The 22,696-nt window shown below is 32.1% G+C and overlaps 1 protein-coding gene across 8 annotated transcripts in view; it reads right to left on the bottom strand.

Moving 5' to 3' along the window:
- The window catches only part of LOC100119226 (glycogen [starch] synthase), a 489,541-nt gene that overhangs the window by 249,166 nt on the left and 217,679 nt on the right, over positions 1-22,696 (bottom strand). For all 8 annotated transcript variants that reach the window (XM_032601246.1, XM_031930050.2, XM_032601245.1 and 5 more), the window contains 2 exons: positions 20,920-21,112; positions 20,545-20,807 (listed from right to left, as the gene is read on the bottom strand). In XM_032601246.1, the coding sequence (XP_032457137.1) occupies positions 20,545-20,807; positions 20,920-21,112 (456 nt within the window). The remainder of the gene's footprint in view (positions 1-20,544; positions 20,808-20,919; positions 21,113-22,696) is intronic.

Raw genomic sequence — 22,696 nt, 5'->3', positions numbered from 1 at the left:
AATAAATTAAGCCGTTGATATACATGATTTTAAAATATATTTCTTTCTAGGAAACTTGGACACAATGATTCCTGAAATTATTTTAATTTTTGCAATTCTTAAAAGAGGTCAATTTATAGTAGGATTCGATTGCGGGGCATCTGATCCAATCATCACGTACTCTCTACTTGATTCAGGGGAGTGCGATTTCCATCAAGAAGAAGTAAACGCGACCAACGCCACCATACAACTACTACAACTGACAGAATTTAGAAAAGTAAGAGTAATACAATGTAAAATAGAAATTAAGCGTACGGTATATCATTACGGAATGTTTAGTCATATAGGTGCGGTAGAACAAGGCGTACAAGAATATATTTATGATATAAGCTAAGAAAATTGCAAATCAATCCATGAAACAGGAATATTCAAATATGACAATTTTCACACTATAGCTAATTTGAAAGTAAACTTAATCAAATCATCAGGAATTGAATTGGCGAGAAGTATTAAAGAAAAGAAATGCACAGATGCAGCATATTTGGATAGTTTTGGTTCATTGAGTGATGTTTTAGTACAGGGACTTCTAAAAATTACACTTTTAGAAGAATATGCAGATGTAAGCTTAGATAATGATAAAATAAGATTAAGTTCAGGGACAGTATGTAAATTCTCGGAGCAGCATTGTATTGATATATAAACTAGCCATACATTTTGGTCAATAATAAATACTGATAGTTGATTTAAAAATAAGTATGATATATTATATGGAGGAGTATCGACAAAAATAATCTCAAAAAATCATGAGACAGTTTATACAATAAGTAATAATAAAATATCGTTCGCGTTAACTAGTAGAGGAAAGATAAATATTTGCCGTAGGATTTTATATAAATCCGAACATCCGAAATTGTTCATTTACGAAGAAATTGATAATCAATTATTATTTCAAGAAGATATGCTTAACAAAAGGCTGATAGTTAATTTTAATCTTTTTACATATGTAAACTCAAAATTTGTATACGTAGAAAAACGTTTTAGGGGTCAGTTTAAAAATTTATACTTAAATATGCTAAAAGAAGAATGTGAATTAGAAAGAAAAGTGATTCAGAATTCCCTATCTCTTGCATCTGTTTCACCCGATGAATTTGCCTACAATATAATGCAAAAACCTGGTAATTTTGCTAGACTAGCAGGTGAGGCTATGCACATAAGTAAGTGTACACAAGTAGATGTAAAAATTCAGTATACTGACTATTGCTATACATAACTGACAGTCTCATCAGGAAACAATACAATGTTTCTCACGCCAAAAACCCATATACTGTTAAAGAAATGTACACAGATAATCTGCAACTCTATCGTACCTCTCAATATTTTAAAATTGGCGATAACTGGATAAAACTCATGCCTGCGCCAAGAAAAAGTAATAACATCATCAAAACTTTGAAATCGTCAACCAAAATTGCATGGCATCCGGCAACATTGAATTCACTGGCAACCAGCGGAATATATTCACAAGAAGATCTTCAGAAACTACAGCAACACATAATGTTTCCGATGGAAAGAGCATCCTTACTCAACACGATAGCCAGAGAAATGCAAGGTGAAGAAACAGTTCAAGGAGGCCTAATATCCAACCTATTAACCGAAAATGCATTGATGAACATCGCTGAAAGCACATGGAATCGATTTATGGACGAACTGGTCGGATTCGGATCAATCAGCTCAGCAATAATAATGCTATTCATTATTATCCATATCTCCAAATTGGCAATCGATATTATAATACGATACGGATATACATTATATGCAATATACAGATGGACGCTTCATCTACTTGGAGCTATATTTAGCTCTATTACACATTTACTAATCGTAATGAGAAGAAACGATATAATAGTAAATGACGATAATAAACAGACACTAACGACAAATCCTCAAGACATCCAGCTACAAGAAGTAGTGGTGCAAAATCCAATTAGTCCGAAGAAAGAAATATCCCCACCTATTCCTATACATCCACCTAATTCGAAGACCTAGATAAATCAACCAATCCTCTCTTTAAAAAATGATGGCCTTTGTTGTGAAGCATTTAATACGTGATTCTGATTGGTTGCTGGTTAGTTGGCCTAGGCAATGTGATCAGAACCGCGCTTTAAATTCATAACCCTCAAAACAGTCATAACTCATAACCATGGTAAAAATGTTTGAGGTGTTTAAAATGAAATGTGGAAACCTTGATAACAGATAAAATATATGTAATATAACTAGCAAGAAATTTTAGTAAAAATTAATCATAACCAAGAGTATGTAGTATTACAACATGTGTATTGAAAAGTGACACCCTAACCCTATTTGAAGTAGTAATAAAGTGTGTGAATAATATTTATTTATTTTTTTTTTTGATATTTCAGTGAGAAGTTCAATTAAAAGAATAAAGAGTTTGAAGATATATTGTGTCTCTGTGCCCAAAGTCGCCCTCGGTGAGGTTTGAGAGGTGAATTTAAAGAAAAGTTCAGTAACCGAGTCAGTAAGTTTAAATCTATCATTATACAATGCTCTTTGAATTGTAAAAAGGCTACTAGACAACTAAAATATGACACTGCCACTTCCTATGTTACCTAGAAATATGTAACCTACATGATTATGATTTAACTGTTTTCGTTCATATTTTCACATCCAGGCTCATGCGAAGTTTTTAATTGAGAAGCTCAAATTTTACTTATAGCCAGTTACGCAGAAACTACTATCTCTAGCACATTGTATTTCTGGTTTCTAGCTATTTTTACATGGAGAAAGTGATAAATGTTTTGGCTTTTTTATCAAGGTATTAGGTAATTAGAATTTTGACTTTTAATAGTTGTGAGAGATTTTGAGACCGATACCTGTTTTTCCATTTTTGCATTTATTGTCATTCAAAAACTAACAGGTCTAGAGAGCTCATATTTTGCATATAGATTTCTTTTGTGATTGTGAAAAAATATTTAAAGTTGAATCGACCTTAACCGAAAAACTTCTGATTTCGACTCGGACACTGATGTGAATGCAAACTCATGCTATACGACTAAATAATTATCATGGGTGTTGTAGTCGAACACAAAAGTATTTCAGTTAACGTTGATTCAAGTTTAATAATCTTTAAAAATCTCTCACAACTATTAAAAGTAAAAATTCTAATTACCTAATACCTTGACAAAAATCCAAAACATTTATCACTTTCTCCATGTAAAAATAGGCAACCAGCTTGTTGGGGATGTTACGTCCTGCGACGTATTGCAGTTGAGCAATATTGCGAAGCCGAAATCTCAAAATCGATGAGTCAGAATAATATGTAGAACAGCGAAGTTGATGAGTATACTCTGTATATTCCGCGCGATCAGTTGTGTTTGTACACTCAACCTGGACTCTTTGGACGACGCTCCTATCCGTCGCTACCAAAGAGCTACCAGTCTTAAGCCGCGATTCCATCTTTTTTCCTCTTTCGCTGTTTGTGCTGTGTCAATCACTAGACTAACTGCGTCCAGGGTTGAACGCTTCTTTCTGAAGCCATATTGATGTTCCGCTAGTGTGTGTGTGCGCATTTGCGTGTGCGTGTGCGTGCGCGTGTGCGTGTGTGTGTGTGTGTAAATATGCGTAGCTTTTGCTGTTGCCGCCACTGTATAGTGGCGCTGCTTGTGTTTTGCAGCTGCTGACTGCTCAGCTGTGGCCCGAGATATGGCTTTAGGAAGAATCGTTCAACCCTGGACGCAGTTAGCGTAGTGATTGACACTGCGCGAACAGCTATATAGGGGAAAAGGTGAAAAGGAGGGTAAAAAAGTATTGCACCATAGTTACTTTAGACATCAAAAATGCATTCAATTCGGCCAAATAGAGAAAAATACAGGAGGCACTCTAGAAGCAGAATGTACCCTTTTATATAAAAAGGATTATGTCCGACTACTTAAAGGACAGAATCCTATTATATGACACTGAGGAGGGTGCTCAGACCTATGAAGTTACAAGAGGCGTCCCCTAAGGGTCAGTACTTGGCCCACCGACTGGAAACATCATGTACGATGGGGTACTAAAACTGGAACTACCTAAAGAAGGAACAGTAGTACGCTTTGCTGACGATATTGCAGTAGTGGCTGTTACAAAGCACAAAGAAGAAGTAAAGGACATAGCTGAAGAATCAATTTATATAATAGACGAATGGCTAGCAAAGGCAGATCTCGCCAGCCACAAAACCGAAGCTATCTTTTTTCTAGTAAAAAGAAGATAGAGACAATAACATTGGCGGTGGGCGGACATGAGATTGTATCTCAACCGACCATCGAGTACTTGGGCCTCACCATCGACGCAAGACTAACGTTTAAACAACATCTTGAAGTAGTAAGTGATAAAGCAGCAAAAAATGACGCTACTTAATCAAGGTTGATGTTAAATGTAGGAGGACTAACGCAGAAATGAAGGTTACTCTTAGCCAGCGTAACATCGATCACATCGATTATTTTGTACGGGGCAATATGAACAGTTATGCACGAAACGAATCGGCAGTGTACAGGTGAAGTGCACTAAGGGTCATATCGGCTTACCGTACGGTATCGGACGAGGCGGTCTGCATCATAGCAGACATGCCGCCTATTGATCTTCTAGCAATTAAGAATAAGGACGTATTCGAGGCAAAAAGACGGATTAGCGACAACACGCAGAATGAAATCTGGGACTCCGCAAGGAAGCAGACAATGACGGAGTGACAGAAAAGATGAAATTCTAGTGATAAGGGGCGATGGACACATCGCCTCATACCAAGAATAGATGGCTTGATGCAAAGAGGACATAGGGAAGTCAATTACTACCTCACACAGTTTTTTACGAATCACGGATGCTTTCGGGCGTACCTACATAGATTTAAAAGAGAGGAATGTTCAAACTGCCCAGTCCGTTTAGATGCTAACGAAGATGCGGAGCATGTCTTCTATGACTGTTTGCGATACGAAATGAATCGGAAAGAACTCGAGTGTTATCTTCAAACCAGAGTGACACCTGTGTCAATGATGACAGCTATCTTGACGTCGGAGGATGGTTGCTGCGCAGTAAACAACTACGTAAGGACCATTCTCAAAAAGGTTAGAAATGACGAGAAAAAAAAGAGAAAGACAAGGCTAGACAACCAAGTAAAACTGTTACTAGACAAAGGCCACTAAGTTAAAAATACGAAACGCTCCTCGGACCGATGCAGAAGAACGTAGGTCACAGAGTTAAGCTCTCACTGCCCTGCTCGATGCAGAGGAACGTAGAGGCTAGGGTTAAGTACCTCTAAGTGCTTCTCAGACCGATGCTGAGAAGCGTAGGTAGCTAAGTTAAGCCCAGAATCCCTTACCGGATAAAGAGGAACGTGGGTGTCGGGTTTGAGTCCGTCCAGAAAATGACTGTCCGTTGCTGCACGAAGTAGATGACCAGACGATGTTGCATCCAAATCTTAAATTTTATATTCTACCTCCAACGTACAGTCTGCTTTGTTCCCTGTCGATAATACTGTTTTTGGTAGATATAGCACGTATCTTTACGTGTTATTGATTTTTTATTCGCACTATTGTATTGCACGTTTGGCACTTTCACTAAGTTTTTATTGTCAGGAAAAAAATCACGACGCTTATTTTGGCTAGGTTTCTTTTGTCAGAGTTATTAAAATTATTAGCTTTTGCAGTGTCATCACTTAAAATCTTAAATGTACCCTCACAATCCGAGAGTTCGTTGTCTGCTTTATAGTCTACTGAATCTTCGCACAATGCAACAGCACGTACGTTTCCTTTTCTTGACGATCGGTGGATTTGCCTCTGTAATCTCCTATGATTTTTCAAAAGAGTTAAGAGTTAATTAAATACAATTTAGCTGTCCGAGTCCCAAGACATTTAAACGTGTATTAGAGTATGTACTGAGCACCTGCATATTCTCACTTATCCTTTTCTCGCTGTAACTGTGCAGCTGCATACGCTCGCTCATTCAGACAACGATGCTGTTTAAGACCTAAGACATTCACACGTGTATCTTGTAGAAGCATGCAGCTAACATACATACGTACTCCTACTGAGCAAGTTATCATTGTCTTATACAGCCTGAAAATAAAGCAGAAATGATCGTTTGGATGTAACATTGTTGCTTCGGAGAAGAATGAGCGCTACGGCGAGTTCGATAGTGGAATTTACGTGGCTGAACATAATGATCGCGCATACACACTGCAACGTCAAACAAGTGGCGTATAATCATCGATCTGTGTGATGATTCAAACAAAGAGCTTATATTTTTGGGACTTTTGCATCGTGTTCGCGCATATTACTGGCTCAGGTGATAGCTGCATGTCGAGAGAGTCTAGGAGATGTGAGTAACAAACGACTCGCTACATCTCCCACGTTCTCTCCATCTGCTGTTAGCCGTATAAATGTTTAAATAATACGAAACAGTAAGTTATGTATATGTTGTTGAAATGTCACCTACAATCTGTTAATAAATTTCCGTTTTTGCTGATGTAGCATGCGCAATCAAAAGCATAGAAAAAGAGCTTAGGAGATGTGAGAAGCGGATGACTTGCCTATCACTTATCCTAAGCACTCTTTATAATATTCGCAAACGGTATCGATATTTGTGAATTGCAAACCATTCTAAAGATACAAATGAGATACGTAAACTCAAGAAGCAGATGATGCAATTTTATATGTCCATCAACAACAAATTTGTTGTTAAAATTAAATTAATGAAAAATTAACATTTTGAAGCTCAGGCCTACAGTTTTGGTGTTATTATCCGGATAGTAGTATCTATAAAGACACGTATATTATATTAAAGTTATTTATTATCAAGAATTATTATGGAACCTAGAGCTTTTTTCATGTTGCTCGCATCCCAATTTCCTGCAGATATCTATGCAGAGAGGTCTGCAAAAAGTTATGCAGAAAGGCTATAGCCGGGTTACTATGGTGAAATGGCCCCCTTGGAAAATGTATATATGTTATATACCATTCGATGGGGGATAAAAAAAAACTCCCATAGCCAAATTTTTAGCTCTCTGCCTAGTGCGCATGCGCAGTAACGTCGATAAACGTGTTTTTTTGATTTTATTTTTTTCTAAAGTCCCTATAGGATAAAAATTTTTTTAAAAATTCACATTGGTGTATTTTTATGTCATGAATAACTGCAATTTTTTTGGGATTACATAACCTCAAATATCGGATCTAAAAAAATTATTAAAGTTTTCAATCGATATTTTGACCCCCTTGTTTTTGAGGTGCAACTTTTTAAGTAGACTTTTTTTGTGTACTTTTTCCCGTTCTTTACGATGGCACTAACGTTTTTTCCTTAAAAATGGTGGCACAACTCGATTTGAGCCAAAAACTGATTTTTTTGCCATTTTTTCACGTTTTTAGCTGGTTATGTTACAATTTAGTTACTAAAGTGACTCCTTTTGAGTAGTTTTGCATATCTTCCCATGAAAACATAATCAAATGAAATATTTTGTTCGCTCCAAGCCGTATTTTTTATATTATCTTACGTTTTCAATGATGGTCTTATCAGAATTGTGATATCACCTTATTATAAAACTGATGGCTAATGTTATGTTCTTTTTAAACGTTCTGTGATTGGTCGAAAGTATTGTCTCTGTCGCACTTTTTTGTTTATTGTTTATTTTTATTTATAATAAAAGGTTATGCTTGGCCGCGCGGTTGACGCGGCGGCTGCAATGCAGACGATCTGCGTAGTGAATGGTCAATCATAAAATTAAGAATTATCAGGAGCATAAACAAATAAAGTATTTTGATTTCTTAATTAATTAAACGATGCGCAAACCAATGGCCAACATTGTTTTTTTCAAAACTAATTTTTTTTTTCTTACAATTGTCTATATAAGGGAGAAAGTACAATACGTCCCGTCCCGTCCCGTACCGACCCCGGGACATACCGTCTGAAATAAGTCACTTTTATATTATTGGCTAATTCTGTTCGATAACCCAATCGACGGTACAGAATTAGCCAATCCCGTTAAAACAGCTTATTTCAGACGGTATGTCCCGAGGTCGGTACGGGACGACGGACTCAATTGTACTTTCTCCATAATATACTAATACAAGTGAATGGTGAAAACGCTGTTAGTATAAGTTTATAACTTTTAAAGTAAATTAAAATCTAGCAAATAAAAATTGTTTCGATTTTTCTTTTTACTATTTCGGCTTTTGACTGATAATTGATAGCAATACTAGAAAAAATAATAAAGTAGTTAAGTATTTATTTTCAAATACATTGGAGTTAGTTGGAACCGAAGGCTGACGCGGCTACTTTAAATCTTTCTGCTGTTTACTTCAAAACTAACAATCTTGTATATTTAAAGTGAGTACTATATATTTTACATATCTTTTAAAAAAATGAAGATTTAACAAAGTTTTTCAAAAGTTTTGACATCACAGATTATATGCTTTGATATTAGGGTTATATGTATTTCTAATACATATTACACAATAAATTAATATTTTGTTAAATAACTTCTTTAAAATCAAAACCTATTATTAATATCTAAAATGTTATTTTTATGCCGACACTTTGAGTTTTGAAAAAAATACTGTAACCAACCTACTGATAAATAAAAAATCTCCCATGTATTTATAATAAATACACTTGTATTTTACCGGTATATGCAGAGTAAGACTTATTAATGGGTAGAAAAATAAAATTTTTATTATAAATTCTGTAGTATTAAGAGTAATTGTATCAAAAATAATGACAGATAATATAGTAATATAATAATATGATATAATAATATAATAATATGATATAATAATATAATAATATAATATAATAATATAATAATGTAATAATAATAACAGATAATTATTAGACCTTTTTATACGCTAAATAAGAAAAACATGTTGTGTACGTTATTAAATTCTTGCATAAAATCAAAAGTTTAAACCAACATTAAATTATAAACTGTTTTAGTACTCGCATAAAGATCCGATCTTATCCTAAAACAAAAATAGCAATCAGATTTTAAATCAATAAGCTAACAAAAAAGTAATTAATAAAAATGAATTTTCAATCCTATAGATATAGATATACGTACAATGCATGTAAGGGGAACGAGTCTTTATCTATTTAACTTAACCAATTTAGGCTAATCACATAAAGTAAAATGAGAAATTAGTTAAACATAAAGTTGTTGAAACTATTAACTAAATAAAATTAAGAAGGAAAAACATTTGAATAAAATATGACAATAAACTTTTGCTAGAAACGGATTTGACGATTGATGAGTTGCATGTTTTGATGTAATGCGGTATATTAATTATACAAGTATAATTAAATTGATAAAATATAGAAAGTCTTGAACAATAATTAATTTGTTTATGTATAAAATACTGTCAAATTAATAAAAAATGCACATAAATATCTGCATATGACTATATATGATGTGATTTTTACTATAGTTAATTATTATGAGATGAGAAAAAACATTTGGTTTTACATAAAAACAATACATGAGAAATAATAAAAATGAAAAATAGAACTAATAGGATGCGAACTTATTAATTGTCAATTAACTTTTAAGTTAAAAAAATGTAAAATGAATAAAGTAAACACAAGCTAACCTATGCTTTAAACACATACGTATATGAAACATCATTAAAAACAACATTATTTATTTATTTTAAAATACACTATTATTCATGTCTAGATACAAGAACATATTTTTACAAAAAAACAAATTGATTATAATAATTTCATAGGTTTGTTGATTTTATAAAATCACTAGGTGCAAGCACTTCAATACAGTTTTTATGACAAAAAAAAATTATTTGCTTAAAAAACTTATAAATGAAATACAACTTATTTCACTTTTACTAGGCAATATTATTTTTTTACTTTTCATGTAAAGCTACTGAGAAAACTGGATTATACAAGAACTTAGATTATAATATTTTTGTAATATTTATTATTCATTCTAGTTTTTAATTTAAAAAAAGGCAAACAATTTTTTTAGATTTTTAAAAACTAACTAACAGCATTTTTAAATGTATTGTAAAATATTTATATTTTATTATTTCAGAAGTGATCTTCTTGTCTAATGGTTAAATAAATATGGCATCTAATAGTAATGAAGAGTCAGATAACATCAGGAAACGCGATGATCGAAGATGTGCCATGTGTAATATTTATATTAGAAAATCAATTGGTCGAGAAAAGGAAATCGAATCTGAAGTTGAAATCGAATATGCTAAACAATTATCAAATAAAGATATTTACATCCATGATGTAATTTGTGATTCATGTAGAAAGCGATTAGCCAAATACATATCAAGCTCTAAACCTAAAAAGGTTAATGTTCCAGCAACTGCTTCGTCTCAAGATTCAAATGTTTCTGAATCATTTTCTCAGCTAACTGTCACTTCATCATCTCAGGAAAGTACACAATCATCTGTATACACAATAAAGGAACAAAAAGTACGAGCAACCACGGAATTACTTATTCAAAGGACGATTGCGGCACATAAATATTGCTTTGTTTGTGGGTACCAAAAACAGACTAATAATATATTAGTTCCTTTAGAGGCCCGAATTCAAGTTTATAGTAAAATGAATGTTTTTATTCCACATGGCAATAGATGCTGTTGCACACATTTAATTAAAAAAAGATTTTATGAAGATGAACTAAATAAAATTAATATTTTTTCCACTACAAGTACGGTATATATTGATGAATTACTACAATTTTTGAGTCAATTATCAATGAAAGCAGACGAAACTTTATTAGATACAGTAGCTGAATTTTCCATGCCTGAAAAAAAATTGAAAGTTTTTATGGGATTAACGTGGGAAAATATTAATTATCTTAAAGATCAACTCACTTCTCTGAAGAATTCCTGTGTAAGGACAGCGACACAAGCCATTGTCGTATTTTTATTCAAAATGCGCTCTGGGAATTCTAACTCGCTCATCTCTACAATATTTGACATTGAAAGCGAACAACAATTATCTCGTTTTTGTCAATCAGTATTATTATCTTTCGAAAAAGATTTACTACCAAAACACTTTGGATTAGAAAATGTAGACAGAAATGAATTGATTGAAAATCAAACTTCTAATATGGCAAAGAAATTACATCCTGGTAAACAACTTATTTTGATTGCTGATGGTACTTATATAAGGCATGAAAAAAGCTCTAATAACGAGTACCAAAGAAAATCTTATTCAGGCCAAAAAAAAGTTCCTCTGACTAAACCATTTACTATATGTACTACTAATGGTTATGTTGTTGACCAGTTAGGTCCATATCTTGCAAATAAAAATGATGCTACAATACTGATTGAAATATTGGAAGAGAAGCAGAATATTTTACGGAAACTTCTTCGCCAAGGGGACATTTTTATACTGGATAGAGGTTTCAGGGACATTAAACAAAAATTAGAAAATATGGGTTATATTGTTTTGATGCCTGCACTCAAAGGTTCAAAATCTCAACTTTCTACGCAAGAATCAAATGAAACAAGATTCACGACAAAACTGCGATGGGTTGTTGAAGCAGTGCACGGAGTTCAAAAGAAAAAATATAGGTTATTAGATCACAAACTTGATAATAAAATGGTGAAAAATACTGGATCTTATTGTAAAATTTCTTGCTACTTAAATAACTTGTTTGGCAAACGCCTAGATTCTGATGAAGACATGCAAGATGAAATATTTAGTGCTATGCAATCTAGAAAAAATGTTGAAAATACATTAGCAGTTTTAGTAGCAGACAAAAGATGGAGTTGTCGGAAACTACCATTTAAAATAATAACTTCGGATGATTTACCAGACTTTCCTGAATTAACAATAAAAGATTTGAAAATTCTGTTTACAGGAACATATCAGCTTAAACAGACAATATCTTACTTAGCGGAAATGCTTGACGCAGATAATAATTTGAAGATTGGATATTCAAAAGAGACTAACAATATTCTCAAATTTGAAGTTCAATCCAGGCATATTAACAGAAAACAATACAAATGTTTCGTTGAGTATAAACCAAATGGTATTGGTTATTCTAGCATCTTAAGACACTGTTGTGATTGTGCTAACGGTAACCGTACTATAGGATGTTGTGCGCATATTGCTGCCATAATCTATTATCTTTCACATGGAAGATATTTATCAAAAATCATACGACCAGCTGAAATTCTGTCTAAAATGTTTCTTAATGATCAAATTGAAGTGTGTATTGATGAAGATAGTGACAATGATGAGTGAATCATTTTTTCTATTGTGAACATTCGTTATTTTTAAAAAGCTACTTGTATACGTTCCATAATTTATTTTAAATAGCCTATGAAGATAATAAATTATACTTTGTACGAATTGAACATACTTAACTTCAATTCCTTTTTACCTGATAATTATTACTGTCAATAGATTTTGAATAATCAATTAAGTAGAGGCAGATAAGCCAAATATGGCCTTTTTAAGACCACAAGACGCCAAAAGTACCCTCAAACGATCGATTTCAAGGCTATGTTTAGCTAAAAACAGGCTTTTTTGCGTGAAAACCCTTGCATTATGACATTTTTAGGTTAGTTTTGGGTTACATGGTACCAAAAATGGCCTTTTTCGGCGTTAAATCACTCAAATGAGGGCATTTTTAGGTTAAAGAGAAAAGCAGACACTGACAGCGGCGATATTCTTTTTATATATAGAGAGAAACCCTTTATTACCTCAAACTCTGATAAGACCATAATTGAAAACGTAAGATAATATAAAAAATACGGCTTGGAGCGAACAAAATATTTCATTTGATTATGTTTTCATGGGAAGATATGCAAAACTACTCAAAAGGAGTCACTTTAGTAACTAAATTGTAACATAACCAGCTAAAAACGTGAAAAAATGGCAAAAAAATCAGTTTTTGGCTCAAATCGAGTTGTGCCACCATTTTTAAGGAAAAAACGTTAGTGCCATCGTAAAGAACGGGAAAAAGTACACAAAAAAAGTCTACTTAAAAAGTTGCACCTCAAAAACAAGGGGGTCAAAATATCGATTGAAAACTTTAATAATTTTTTTAGATCCGATATTTGAGGTTATGTAATCCCAAAAAAATTGCAGTTATTCATGACATAAAAATACACCAATGTGAATTTTTAAAAAAATTTTTATCCTATAGGGACTTTAGAAAAAAATAAAATCAAAAAAACACGTTTATCGACGTTACTGCGCATGCGCACTAGGCAGAGAGCTAAAAATTTGGCTATGGGAGTTTTTTTTTATCCCCCATCGAATGGTATATAACATATATACATTTTCCAAGGGGGCCATTTCACCATAGTAACCCGGCTATAGCCTTTCTGAACATTTATTTCGTAAGAGAATGTCAAATGTTTTGCGAATTTGTTGCAGGTTGACTGTAATCCAACGTGCACACTGCATGTAGATTCTCTTTAAGATTTTAACGATGTTTTCTGCATGTCTCTCTCTCTCTCTCTCTCTCTCTCTCTCTCTCTCTCTCTCTCTCTCTCTCTCTCTCTCTGTTGTCCTTGACTGACATAGGTAGCTAGCGCCGTATTCAGAGGCACGGCCAAACGATGCTAGGGACTTCCAAATTTAGTTCCCTGGACAAGTCGACTAGGTAAACGTGTTAACAACGAATATAGACCTAGTATAGAAGAACCATCACGGGTTATAAAGGGGGGACAGAATCTTGGGTAACAGGCGGTTAGTTCTGTTACCCATCCGTTTGGCGCCGCCACATATTATTTTCCCGCGACTCAGCGCGCATGCGCTAGCTCGTATTTGAAGATATGTGTTTTTATGTATTTTTTACAATAAAAAATTATATAAACAATACAAAAATGATTATTTAATGTTTCTATATACCCCTTATGCCCCTAACAACTATTAGTTGGTAAGATAAAATTTTCTCTTAAGATAATAACCACGAAAACACAGCACGTACCAGTTTCCCGCTCGATCTTGCTATGTAAATAACGCGAAGAGCTTATAATCAATGCTATATGCAGCGACGAGTTGCTCGCAGTTTCTAAACATTTATTTTGCATAAAATTGTGTCTAGTTTTTATAAATAATAATAGCGCGATTTAGTTTAACAATCTGTGAGATTGTATTTATACCTGTGCTGTACTCAATCGGTGAAAAAACTGTTTGGGGGTTATCATCATGCCACCTCCACGAACCAGATGTGTTTACAGCGACTGCGAGAGTTCAAAGGCGAAAAATCCTGGACTGACTTTTCACCGATTTCCCATGGATGAGATACGGTAAGTTTTTTAACTAGACAATCGTTGTTACTTACGTCAACAAATACAATAAAAAAGATAGTAACGGAACGTTATATATATATATATATATATATATATATATATATATATAAACTGCTTTCATTTCAGTTAGACCAAACTGAATTACAGAATTTTGCGGAAACTTTATTTCATGTTTAGATTAATCCCAGGTAAAAGTTGAATGAAATGTTTGTTAAAACATATCTAAAAAAAGAATTATTTTCTGAATTTCGTTTTTGCATGGCGTTGGTGCTTTTGAAAATTGTTTCACCGAGTGATTGATTTTTATTTTACACTGGATTAATTACGGTTATCTATTTTTTTTATAAAATATTAAATATTATTACGTAACACTGATTTCGTTTTTCTTTTGAGGCAATGCATGTTGGTATTTACTGTCATTTTTTAAAATAAATTACACCTTTTTTGCACATCACTGTTTCCAGTTATATTTAAATGCAAATTTTATAGTACAATTTATTTAATTATATATTATTATTATAAACAAATCATTTTTTGCTATAGCTTAATTAAATATAAATTTAAAATAAAAATAAATTTTGTACCCCCTCCAATGAATATGTACCTTTTTCACATTTAAAAATATACAATGAATTAGTGGTCGAGCGGTTAAAGGAGATCTCGTATATTTTGCTACATTTAAAGATCGTGAGTTCGAATCCACCCCATTTTTTTTTTTTTTTTTTTATATAATTAATGATTACAAGATATTTTAATTATTATTGTTGTATTTTTTAGTGAAAAAGGTGCATTTATTAATTGGTATAGTGTTATTAATAGTAGTAATATCTTTATTTCTTGTACAGATTTTACATCTGTTTACATTTCTTAGATAATTACATTTCTTATAGTCTTATTAATATTTTAAGCGCGTGATGTGTGATTATTTATTTATAGTTTGGGATTGTTTCTTGAAGATTGGTTTTTTGACTATGTATTCTATCATTTTTTGGTTATTTATTAGCAAATGATTTACTGCACAAACGTAAAATGATACGTCCACTACGAATGTATTTTTTTGTTAATCAATATAAAAAAGTCACGTACTTTTTTATTTTAACTATCTTGTTGGCAAAAAATTTAACTATCTATATAAACAAATTTTATTTATTTATTTATTCCACTAGTATACATTTACTTTACAATTAAGCAAACCCACAGAGAGAAATGAATCTCTGTACGTGGATCGGTCTAACAGAACTTAAAACTATCGTATAAAACTATTAACAAACTTAATTAGTATTAAATTACCGCTCATACATTAATTAAAATTAGATAATACATTACAAGGATAGTGTCTAGACTCATATTACTGAATTCTATAATTGTGCTCATGAAGTAAATTATTAAATAGTTTAACAGCCATTATTGGTCTATTGTTAAACCCTATCGTTTTATACAGTTTCGGTAGGACCAACTTCTTATTTCTAGTTTTACTATTAGAGTTGATATACGTTAATGACTCGTACGCAAATATTTAAGTTGAGTGGTTTTACATTATCGTAACAATATCCTAATTTTGTAGACGGTCGGAATGGATTCTTCGATCTGGAAATTTCAGTCTGATTGACTTGACAACGCAGCAGCTAGACAATAAGCGCATTTGCTCTCTGCATTTTGCAGTAGACGATGTCGCATATACAGATCAGGCAGGTACGCGAAAATTAAAAAATTCTGCAGTTCCAAAAAAATATCTGTCGGATGCAGTTTTACAAGACTCTCAAGAAGTTGATGAACATGTCACTCATGAGGTGGATTTGCCTATTAATGATGGATTATCTCATGATAATTTAAATTTTGATTCGACAACATTAATTAATCTAGAGCCAGCGTTAATCGATTTAAATGAGCCATCATGTTCTACTTCATTAGCTAAGCACAAAGTAGATTCCGTTAACACCGATGACAATTCTTTTCACACCACTAAAACATCCACGTTTGAAAACTCATTAAAAAAATTGAAAGAACAAGTAGCTTCATTAACTAAACAATTACTTAAAAAAGATGAAAAGTGTAAAAAATCCATCGACTTGTATAAAAAAGCCGCTATTACTCAACAACAAAAATATAAAAGTAAAATCACTAATTTGCAAACATCTTTAAAAAATAAAAACAAAAAGATCGCGAACTTGAATAAAAAAGTTTTAAAAATTAAAGAAAATGATGATATTATTAAAGACTATCAAAAGTTGAATAAAAAACAATTAGATTTTTTTTAAATGCAGGCGAACCATGTAAAAGGAAAGAAAGCTTGGTCAGACGATGAAAAACAATTTGCTTTACAGTTGTTTTATACATCTCCTAAAGCTTATTGTTTTTTACGTGAGAAACAAAAATTTGCTTTGCCTTCTGTAACTAGTATTAGAAGATGGGTTAATGAAATAGATTTAGCTCCGGGAAAATCGGAAAATTTATCTCAATTATTAAAAGCTAAAGGCGAATCGATGTCACTTAAAGAGCGCGAATGTGTTTTAATGTGGGATGAGATGAGTATTAAGAAATGGTTAGAGTACAATTCGAAAAAAGATTACGTAGAAGGATTTATGGATTTAGGTGAACACGGTCGTAGTGCTGAAGCGGGTAATCATGTTTTAGTTTTTATGATAAGGGGAAGACAGTACGATTGGAGACAACCTATCGTTTACTATATTTCGCATAACGCCGTTAGCGGTACTCAACTTTCTACAATTATTTTGGATGTATTGGATTTTGTAGAAAAAACAGATTTTAAAGTAAAATCAATGGTTTGCGATGGGGGTGCTCCAAATCGATCTGCTGTGAATATTTTAAAAATTACTAAAGAGAAACCTTTTATTATGCGATATGAACGTAGAATTTTTTTTAATTACGATGCTCCTCATCTACTTAAATGTCTTCGTAACAATTTTAGAACTCACGAAATGATAGTTGACGATAGTAAAGTTTCTTGGAGCGTTTTAAGAGAATTACACGCTAGAGAACAAAATTGTATTTCAAAATCCGCGCTTAAATTAACTCAAAAACATTTGGATCCTAGTGCATTTGAATTGATGAATGTTAGCTTAGCCGCTCAAATTTTTAGTAATACAATTTCATCGGCTGTGTTGACCGCTTCTTTTGTTACAGAAGGCAAATTAAATAATCCTTGCAGTGTTGCCACGGGTAATTTTATTAAAAAAGTTAATGATCTGTTTGATTGTTTGAATAGTACAAGCCCTAAAGATAAAAATCCATTACGCCGTCCTCTGGCAAATCAAAACAATAATGTTGTTGAGTATTTAGCTAATAGTTTAGAGTTCATAAAAACTTGGAATTGCGAAGATTTAAAAAATAATCCCCCATGCTTTGATGGTTTTTATTTAACAGTTAATAGTATTCTTTTGCAATGGGAGGATATGAAAAAAGACGGTGGATTTTATCTTTTGACATCTCGATTAAATCAAGATCCGCTTGAAAATTTGTTCGCGGTTTTAAGATCTCGTGCGGGTCACTGCCAAAATCCGACGGCAATGCAATTGAGGCATAATTTGCAATATACCGTGTCCGCGAATATAAGATCAGCATCTAAGTCAACTAATTGTGAGTCTGATAGAACAGTACCGTTACTAGCAACAGATAATATCGAAAAAAATGATGGATTTACAGAAGCTCTTGGTAATGCTTTTAACGACATTGCGACTAACGATAACATGCTTTCAACTAGTAATGATATTTCAGATACTCAAGAAATCAATGTACGTGAGAGTGAAGAAGGTGATGAGTTAATCAGTAAAGATAATGAATCTGACACTGATTGCGAATCATCTCCAGAACTCGATGATCATATTGACTTACCTGATGATGAAATATTGTCTAAAGATATGCATAATCTAGTAGAAAATTTAAATGATCCGATTATTAGTTCACACAGTAGCTTAGAGAATCTTGCAGAGAAACGCGATAGCATTTTAGATAAAGTCAACGTTAATGAATCAACATCACTTTATGATTGTTCGGTTAAATATGTAGCGGGTTATATACTTTCTAAATGTTTTGCAAAATTTGAATGTTCAGACTGTAAATCTATCTTCACAAGAGACAATAAAAATTTCGAAAAAAATAACGATTTTTTAATTTTTTTTAAAGCATACAAAGTTTTTAATAGTAATAATCAATTAGGTAATCTTTGTGTTCCTTCAGATTTTTTTAATGACGTTATAAGCAAAGCTTACGTTACTTTTAATTATCATTTTGAAACTATTTGTCACGAAAAAAGTCTTGCTGAAAAATTAATAAAATTTATAACATCAGAGGTCGATATATTTTATCCAGAATTTTTTAGCATCGACGAGCCATGTAAATCGCATCGAAAACGTATTGTAGCTTTTTTTGTAAGGGTACATATTTTTTACAAATTAAAATGGATGAACTGGGACGCGCGTGATTCTAAATCTCGAAAACGTACTGTTGCTGGTAACAAGCCGAACGCCAAACTGCAGAAGTTAAGTCACCAATAAGCACATTTCGAGAATATAAAAGTATTTTTCACATTTATTTTAAAATGTATATTTAAACTTTTTTACTGTAATTTCTACATTAACATTTATATCTCGAAGATAATCAAAGTGCTTATTTGCTTATTGTGTTGTATCAGCCAAGTATATTTTTTATGTTTTGTTTCTAGTGGAAATCCTATGAATTTGCGATAAACGGTAATGTTTTTTACAATAAAATAAGCACTGCTTTTATTTATTTATTAAATCAATATAATTAGATTGTACATTTTTCAATTATATATAGTTAGATTCACTTTTACTTATCTATTTCTTAAATATAATCCTCTCAATTTATTTTCAAGCATGTTTAGTACATTTTCAATTAATGCAATAAGTAATTTTTTTATATTTCCTATAAAGTTTATTGTGGTATTAGTGCATATAAAGTTTATTGTGATATAATTGCATGGATTTTAGATTATATATATATATATATATATATATATATATATATATATATATATATATATGTGTGTGTGTCAACATTGTCATTCCTATACCTTTTTTCCTTTTAACCTATCCTTTTCCTGATGGAAGACAACTCTGCCACCTTCCCGATTGGTTTCCATCGAATAATATTAGTTTGAAGTAAATTTTGTATTCTCTGTATACTTTATATTGCCATCAAGACGCTACCGCGCCCCTTGATACTATATTATTTTAAATGTTTTCAAACTAATATTAACAAAGAGCGAGTTATTTTTGTACTTAAAGAAAGAGAAGGTAAAGTATTTCACGTTTTAATGTTTTAAAAATTCTTTATTATAAATATTAGAGCAAATACGAGAAATAAATAAAAAATAGAGAAAAAAAAAGTTGACCATGAGATTCGAACCCCAGCATAAGAATTGCTAGCGCAACGCCTTAACCATACGGCTACCGACGACGTTACTGTTGTAAGATCGAAAGTCGCACATGATCATCGCCCCCCTTTGGGGTTTAATTTTAAGCTTAAGTTTAAGTTTAAGCTTAAGTTTAAGCTTAAGTTTATTTTATTATAATTTCAACTTTAGTTTAAGCTTTAATTTAAGTTTTAGTTTGACACTTATTACGTATATATGCTAATCTTCAAAGCGTCTATTGACATTATTCTACGATATCACTTTAAATTTAATTCATTATGCAAAATATTTATACGAGCTTTTTTCTTATATATTTTTATTGTATTTACTAATTGCAATTAATGTAACTACAGATATTTACTATTTTCTGATGCGAAGTTCATGAAATTATGCAATCATACATTTACTAGATATTTACGTTTTAACAACAATTAAATAAAAATCGGGTTGAGGGGTATTACCAGCTTTATTTTATGTAAAAATCTTTTAGATATTAAGCTAGTTACAAGCTCCGCCAAGTTTATCGCGCCATTAGTGCGAGAGAGATAGCATGATAGAAATTAGCAATAGGTGCCATCTCGCGGAGATGATGAAACTACAGATCTCGGATCCATCGCCCCCATTAGCATGGTGCTTCTATACAGGTCTATATTCGTTGGTGTTAATACAGATCCTAAATGAGATTTACACAATGTGGCATGGTAGTATTTAAAATATTATAACGACTTCCCTAATAGAAATTTTACTGTTTTTGTTGTCGAACGTGCTGATTAAATGGAGTCTTTTTTACTCAAAATAAACAATTTAATTAAATTAGAAATTATTAAAACTCGTGATTATATGTTTAGTAATGCGTAATATACATTAGACCGGCACTTATTTCATACGTACCCGTAAAAATGTCCTCGAACAAATTCATGTATTTTTTCCTTATTTACTGCATGAAGATTTTGAAATTCATGTAAAGCTGAGAATTTTTTCACATTTAATCCATTTGGGGTTATAATATCAGGTACTCTTTTAAGTAAATGTTCAGCTTCAAGTCCAGTGATATCGGATACTGTAGTGAATACGTGTGACATATGAGCAGCAGCCCGTTCCATACAGTACCTATGATATATTTGTCGCTTCCCTGCCTCTTCATCAACATTGAACTAATAATTAAAAGAGAATTATTATTACACATTAGTAAGAATAACTCCATAATTGGTTTTACTTATAACTATTACATTAAATGAAAAATATCAATCAATACATTTAGTTTACCTTATTTAAATTATTATAAAAGTCAGTTTTTCCAGCACATAAATATCTACCAAGAAGTGTGGCATGAGTTGTAAATACTGTAGCTACGTCAATATGTCGTGTGCGTAAAGCTATTAATGCTACCCCTGCTTGCCATTCGTGACAATGTACAACAATGCGTGGCAGAAATTGGGAATTTGATCCTGATATTTTTCTAAAATTTGATAAACACATGTAAAACAAAAATATAAAAAAATACTCATTTGTAAAATTTATAATATATACTAGCATAAACACTGGTAGAATGTTCACTGGTCCGGCTAGTCCGGTCGCTGAGTGATGGCCAGTTTTCTTCGCGCATTTTTCGCGATGAAAACTAGGCAAAACTGGCCAAAAATTTTGATTGCACACACGTTGCTTGTACATAACCTATTTGACATTCTTCAATATGAAATGGTATTGACTTATTAATGACCACTTATAAAGTTATTGAGTATGTTTTAAGTGACATCAAACATCATTTTATATCTAATAAAGTTATGATAGTAAAAAATAGGACCTATACTTTCAGTAACCTCAGGCAATCATTATTATTATGCCATCTGCATTGTATTGCAGCTACATGTCTAAATTTTTGTATAGATATTTGTTAACTTATTTAGAAATAAATTACCATGGCAGATTTTATTCAACTGTTTTTGTTCGATTTCTCAGTTCGAAGCCCATGAGAATTTTCCATTTTCCGGGTGAAATTTCATGTTATGGTTGTCACAGAGAATCTCCTAACTCTAGCCAATCATAGTTTTGGTTTCTAGTGTATTTTTACATGTAGAAACTTGTAATAACTTTCTCTCTCATCCCAGTGCATTAGTAAGAATTTTCACTTTTAAAAGTTATAAGAGGTTTTCAACGCACTCCCTATATTTCAAGTTTTAATTTGCTCTCATCTAAAAACTAGCATACGCAAATGCCATAAATTACCCAATATCCATCAAAAAATTCAGATATCTAGCTGCAATACATCCCAGATAGCATAATAATAATGGATTATGAAATACTGCTTACTAAGACTGTGGCACCTATTTACTGACTGAACTTACCATCGTATCTGCCTGAGGTAAAAAATATCGTTCGACATCTTTTGTGCTGCATATGCTGATAGTTCGAAATATTATTAATGAGTCCAATATCACTATTCCAATTATACCTATCACGCTCATTTGAATTTATTCATACTTTTAGGTTAGAAATTTTGTAACTATTTGTCATATAAAAAGTTTTTTTTTAACAAATAATGACTGATTATGAAATTTTTATATTGGCGATTTCGTAATTTACAAAAGACAGATAGTATTTTGCTCAAGAAATATTATAATAATCAAATGAATATTTTTATTTTAGAAATACACCAGTTTTGCCCAGTTTCAGGGTAGTAAAAGTGCGTAAAATAAACGCTTTTTCCGGGCAGTTTGTTCGGCATTTCCCGACTAGTATGATGATTTTTTGCTAAAAACTGGCCTTAAAATCGTGAACGTTTCTACCAGGGAAACACTTGCTTCGCTCGCTATCAACATTAGTTGTTTTGTTGTGGAGTATGTTTTAAAATAATAAAATATTCATAAATTATATTTTTTTGTATCAAATATATTAATGTAAAATTTCATCATTTTAATTTTTAATGAGACAAAAGAAAATACCGCTGCCAAGTCCTTGGCACTTAGTTTCATTCTATTCCGCTTTTTAACATTTTTCTAAACGGAATAGTAGATTGTGCCAACGCCACACGAATTGTACATAC

The sequence above is a fragment of the Nasonia vitripennis genome (genome assembly GCF_009193385.2).
Source record: "Nasonia vitripennis strain AsymCx chromosome 1 unlocalized genomic scaffold, Nvit_psr_1.1 chr1_random0003, whole genome shotgun sequence".
Lineage (NCBI taxonomy): Eukaryota > Metazoa > Arthropoda > Insecta > Hymenoptera > Pteromalidae > Nasonia > Nasonia vitripennis.
The sequence above is the reverse complement of the archived record's forward strand: the minus strand, read 5'-3'. Positions and strand labels throughout refer to the sequence as shown.